At 45.6% G+C, this 6,219-nt stretch overlaps 1 protein-coding gene across 1 annotated transcript in view; it reads right to left on the bottom strand.

The window, feature by feature from the left end:
* Nucleotides 1-4,573, bottom strand: part of LOC107114766 — a 9,789-nt gene extending 5,216 nt beyond the window's left edge. Inside the window, exons 1-2 of the mRNA XM_015416358.1 lie at nt 3,918-4,573; nt 1,008-1,637 (exon numbers count right to left, since the gene is read on the bottom strand). Of these exons, the coding sequence (XP_015271844.1) occupies nt 1,008-1,637; nt 3,918-4,573 (1,286 nt within the window). The remainder of the gene's footprint in view (nt 1-1,007; nt 1,638-3,917) is intronic.
* Nucleotides 4,574-6,219: the final 1,646 nt, after the last annotated feature.

Here is a 6,219-nt window from a genome sequence, read left to right as displayed (position 1 = left end):
GAAGCCTATTTGATTAGCCTGGGCTCAGTCTATCATCCTAACCAGCGTTGCAGAGTTGTTGTGAGGATAAAATGGAAAATCATATAGACTGGCCTGACCTGCAAAGAGGAAGAAGGGCAGAATAAAAATTCAAGAGATTAAAAAAAAAAATTGCATGATTTTGCATCCCTGGACAACTCTCTTGCTGGTTCTGGAACGTGCTGTCAGGTCGCAGCTGATGTATGATTACCCTGTAGATAGGGCTGCCAACTTCCAGGAAGTGGCTGGAGATCTCATGCTATTACATGATCTCCAAGTGACAGATCAGTTCAGTTGGAGAAAATGGCTGCTTTGGAAGGTGGGCTCCATGGCACTATAGTTCTCCATGCACTTAACCACTACACCAAACGGGTGATCCTCAGCCTTTCAGAGAACTCTGGGAAGGTGTATGGTAGTGAGGAGCCACACAAGCATTGTTCCTATGCACTTGGGACATGGGTAGGAACACCTGATATCAGGAGAGAATGGGAGACGTGGTCTCCAGAGTATCACCTACCAGGGGCATAGAAACCCACACTGGGATGGGAAAGGATAGGCAAACTAGACTGGGTTTTTCACCAAATAAAGTAAAGGTTTCCCTTGCTCGAAAGCTAGTCAAATCTGACTCTAGGTGGCGGTGCTCATCTCCGTTTCCAAGCTGAAGAGCCAGCACTGTCCAAAGACTTCTCCATGGTCATGTGGTTGGTATAACTAAATGCTGAGGCGCACAGAACACTGTTACCTTCTCACCAAAGCAGTACCTATTTATCTACTTGCAGTTTCTTGTTTTCGAACTGCTAGGTTGGCAGGAGCTGGGGCCAGAGATGGGAGCTCACTCCGTCACGTGGCACTAGGGTCTCGAACTGCCTAACGACAGACCTTCCGGTCTACAGCTCAGTGTCTTAACCTCTGAGCCACCGCAGCCCCTTTTCACCAGATTACAGGTCAGCAAATAAAATGTTGTCGTGCCTTAGTTAAACACAACATACCTCTCATGACTCTCATCTTCTGCCACTGAGGCATGTCTCTCGAATTCTTCCATTTCATTCTCTAGGGTCCTTTGCAGAAGGGGGAAATCGTACTTATCCCAGTACCAATTGGAGATGAGGAAAACCTCTGGCGAGGAAACACCAGCCTCCACCAAATTATCAAGGCAGTATTTCCTGATTTTCCGAAGGGTGGCTTCCTCGTTGAAGTCCGGTTTGATTTTTTCACTCTTAATGCTGTTATCCATCTTGGAGCGCACGTAATAGAACCGCTTCCCCATTTCCTGAACCGCGTGGGACAGCTGGATGTCACAGACAGTGAAGCGACTAGAAGCCACAATGATGAAGAAATCGTATCGGTTGTAATTTACCTCTTCTAGGTATTTCTCTGCTTTAAACCTAGGTGTCCCAATTCCTGGTAGGTCCCATATTGTTACATTTCGAAAGGTTGGGTGCGGATAGCCCATCGGCTCTTTTGTTCCTTCTATCACATCAGGCTGGGCGGCACCCTCTGCGAAATCTGACAGACCTCTCAGGGCGTTGACAAGAGATGATTTCCCAGCACCTGACACCCCTGTGATGGCAATGTCAAATGTGTTTTTTTCCAACACATTCGGTCCTTGATGAGTCGATCTGGAAAAAAAACGTAATGTTGCAGTAGTTAACTCCTGCTAGATAAGAGTCATGGTCTAGGATTCATTCAAAACCATAGAGGTTTGGGTGAATCCTAGAGTGCCTGTGGTGCAATGAAATCTAGATTTAGCGGTGACGGAAAATAAACATACTTAGGGCCTTCGCCGATCTGGTAGAAAAACAAACCCTTATCAGATGCATTTGGCTGTTAGAAGTGTAAGACAATACTAAAACAAATCACAATATTAAATCCTATCAGTGGCAGGCACAAACCTATAAATTTTATATTTGTTTATCGCAAAATGATTAAAAAGAGAGAGCAAAAGAAATATCTGAACTGAGTTCATCCCAAAACGGAAGACAATAAGATGTTTGTAGCCATCGCCCATGGTCTCAGACCAGGTGCTAGAGATGCAAACCTCCAGCTCTCCCAGAAGATCTCCCAGAATTACAACTGATCTCCGGATGACAGTTCCCCTAGGCCAGGGGTGGCCAAACTGCGGCCCGGGAGCCACATGCGGCTCTTTCAAACATATTGTGCAGCTCCCAACAGGGCAGCTGGAGAAGCGAACGGGAGGCATGCCTTTTCTCCCTCCCTCCCATCTATTTGCTTTCTTTGTTTCTCTCTCTCTCTCTTCCACTCTTTCTTTCCACCTCTTTCATTCTTTCCACCTCTCTCTCTTTGACAAATAAATATCATTAACAAATAAATATATGTCACTGGACAAATAAATATCATTATTGATATCTGTTTTTACCCATTTTGTTTTGAATTTTGGCAGTCTCATTTAATGTTAATAAAAAGCAAATTTGCATATCTTTAAATAAAACCATGTGTGCAATATTTGTTCATATCTCGCGGCTCTCAAACATCTGATGTTTATTCTATGTGGCTCTTACATTGAGTAAGTTTGGCCACCCCTGCTCTAGAGAAAATGGCAGATTTGCGTTGGAAGATCAACTCTATGGTTTATACCCAGCTGAGCTCTTTTCCCTCCCCAGACCCTGCCTCCCCACCCCCAATCTGCAGGAATTTCCCACACCAGAGCTGGAAACCCTAAGACATAAGAGAATGTCTTTTCTGCTGGATCCAGAGGTATGCTGGTCTGGTAACCTGTAGCCCAGACTCTCTATTTCTGTCTGTTGTGAGTCTTCTTCAAATCAAGGATCACCTTCTACTCCCAACCAGTGTGGATGTAGAAGCTTTTGGAAACTATAGTAATTCAGATATAGGCAGGCATCTTCCTACATTTTCTTTGCCACTTGGTGGGCTTGACAGACTGACCATGTAAAACCAACTGCAGGAAAAAAACACATTATTGTTGTTGTGGTTTTACTTTATTTGAACAAGGAGTCATTATTTGCAAAAATAAATAAGCATAAAGTTGAGCGACAGTTGTCTAACAACCAGGGTTGCCACTTACCAGGTGGGGGCAGGGGAACTCCCACTACTGCCCCCATTGCCCAACCTAATCCCATTGAGCGGTAGGGGGGAGGTGCAGGGACCACAACAGCATCCTTAACCATCAGAATATCATTTCTGGCCAGAAGTGATGTCACTGTATCACAAGTACTCTAGGATTCACCCAAAACTCTATGGTCTTACCACAGAGTTTTGAATGAACCCTAGACCATTTGGCAACACATCACTTCCAGTTCCTTTGTGAGAAATGATGTCTTGACATCATGGGGCACCATTCCGTTGAATCTTCACCTGCAAGAACACCAGAGTGCCCACCAGGTACATAGTTAATACATACCCAAATATGTAGAGTTGCTGAATGGAATACCCGTAATATTGAATCTCTGGGCTTTGCCTGGGTTTTTTGTGTTTATTGATTGTGATTATGCACCTTGTCATATGTTATGTCAATTTTATGTACCTATTTTACCCCTTTTGCATTTTCTTTGGGTCAAGACTTCAGTCGTATAGACCTGTGATAAATTGAATATTGAATTTTAGCATTTTACAGAATATATGGAAATCAGTATGCTGTAATATTTACTGTTTTCAGAAATATATCTGCAAATAAAATTATTACTGGGTATTATTCATTTGAAACCATAGCTCCAAGTTCCTTGGAATTATGTGGTTGTCTTTTCCGGGGGTGGGAGTGCATGGGGGAATGGCCATGGAGAAATCAAATCTTACAACTTTCTTTTAACTGATTCGTGTTGTTCCCTTTCCAGAGCCTTCTTTTAAAAAAATACAACTTTTATTCATCCCCAAAATGTGCCATATCAAGACATGCATTAAACCACTAACTAAACACAACATACCTGTCGTGGTTTCTCTTTTCAGAGTCCTGCAGCACTTCTGGTCTTAAGATACGCTTTCCAAGTTGATCAATGTCATTCTCTAAGGTCCTTTGCAGGAGGGGGAAGTCGTAGTGTTCCCGATACCAGCTGGAGACGAGGAAAATCTGTGGAGAAGAAATACCAGCCTCCACCAAATTATCAAAACAGTATTTCCTGACTTTTTGAAGGATTGCTTCCTCATTGAAGTCTGGATGCAGTCTTTCACTCTTAATGCTCATGTCCATCTTGGACCACACGTAGTAGAACCGCTTCCCCATTTTCTGAATTGTACGGGACAGCTGGATGTCATAGGTGGTGAAGCGATTACAAGCCACAATGATGAAGAGATCATACTGGTTGTTCTTGACTATTTCTAGGTATTCCTTTCCTACAAACCCAGGCATTCCAATTCCTGGTAGGTCCCATATTCTTACATATGGAAAGGTGGGGTGCGGGTAACACATTGGCACCATTGTAGTTTCTGTCACACCAGCTGCACCCGCATCAAAATCTGATAGACCCCTCAGGGCGTTGATGAGGGATGATTTACCACCACCCCACACCCCTGTGACGGCAATGTCAACCGTGTTTTTTTCAAGAACGCTCAGTCTTTGTTCAGTTGAGCTTTTACCACCCATGGCTGTTCCTGATCATTCAGCTGATCTGCAAAATAAACACAAATACTGTGACTGTTAACTCTGACTGCTACGTAATATTCACACATTATTTACCTCAGACTATCTAGATTTAGCTGTGTGGGGGAAAATCAATTACTGGAGGTCTACACCATGAGTAGAACAAAATAGACCATTCGTTTGTTATATCTGGTATTGGACCAACATACCTGAAGAACCACCTACTCCCTTATGAACCTGCCCCTCTTGTATGGTCGTCTTGAGAGGCCTTGCTTCGGGTGCCCCGGCCTTCAGAGATCAGGTGGGTGGCAACCTGGGAGAGGGCCTTCTTGGCCATGGCACCAAAGCTCTGGAACTCTCTCCCCAGCACAGAACAGCACATGGTCGTTGATATAATCTCATCGATCCTCTTCCCCATGGTGGTGGGGAGCTACTGCTGGCATCTGGGAAACCTGGGAACCAAGGAGTGCTCCATAGAGACAGATATACCTAGATTTCTCTCAGTTTTCTCTGTGGGAGATGCTTTCCTGTCTCAAAGGGACGAAGGGACAGAGCCTTTGGAAAGGAGAAAGGAGTCGGTCCCTTTCTGCCTGGAGTGGATGGGAGGTTTGCTTCAGTGCTCTAACTGTCCTGTTGTGAGTCAAAGAACCGTGCTTCAACTGTGCATTGGTCTCCATGTTTCCTGGGCAGAAAAGGGTCAGTGGGACCCTCTTCCACAGCGCATGACTCTGCCCTCTCCTGGGAGTGAGGACTGGTCCCCTCTCCACAACAGAGGCAGCTGCCAGCGAGTTTCCCTTGGGTTGCCATGTCGACTGGTGGGAATACCCGCTACAGGCTACTCCTGCAAGGTGGGACAGCCTAACACTAAGGACTCTACAAAGAGGCTGAATGGTACTGGGAGAAGGGGATTGAGATCTGTGGAACCCCACGGGACATGCAGTCTAGCCAAGTGTGCCAAAGGCAGAAAGTACGTTGCTTGTCAAAAGGGCGCCCCTTTGTCCAGTGTTGACAGTCTTACAAATCCAGGGGAGGAGCTGTGTTTGTCTACTGCAGCAATACAAAACAGAAGTCTGGCGGCACCTTAAAAATGAGCAACATTTTGACCATGTTCTTACAAAATCATCAAGTGAGTTACAGATGGTTGGTGCCAGAAGGACTGGTCTTTAAATTCAAAGACAGAAGAGAAAAGATAGACTCTATCTTTAAAGCTCAAGACTTTTTGAAGATGCACGCCAGTTCAGAAGAAGAAGCAGAACTTGCCAAGTGGATGCCGGGAGACAGCGAAGACGACAGCAGTTCTGATGGAGAGGTGAAGGATGAGGAAGACAAAGGAGCGACTGGCACAAAGTATAACTTGAGAGATAAAAAAGGGAAAGGCCCCAAGAATTAACTGTTTTGGATTATACTGTAAAAGTAATTCTAACCCCAAAAGGACATTACCAGAGGTCATTTCGGGGGGGATCGCGGGGGATCGCAGTTCCCCCAGGTGAGGTGCAGGGGGCGGGGCACATGACGAAGCCCCGCCCCTTGCTTCCGGCCGCCCCGCTTCCAGCCCTCATTCAGCCAGGAGGAGGCAGGAGAAGAGGGAGGGTAAATTGCTTCCTCCCCGCCTCTCCCCACCCCTGCCTGCCTGGGGCCAGGGAGGGCCT

Source organism: Gekko japonicus, unplaced genomic scaffold (genome assembly GCF_001447785.1).
Source record: "Gekko japonicus isolate JY-2015 unplaced genomic scaffold, Gekko_japonicus_V1.1 scaffold2726, whole genome shotgun sequence".
Taxonomy (NCBI): Eukaryota; Metazoa; Chordata; class Lepidosauria; order Squamata; family Gekkonidae; genus Gekko; species Gekko japonicus.
The sequence above is the reverse complement of the archived record's forward strand: the minus strand, read 5'-3'. Positions and strand labels throughout refer to the sequence as shown.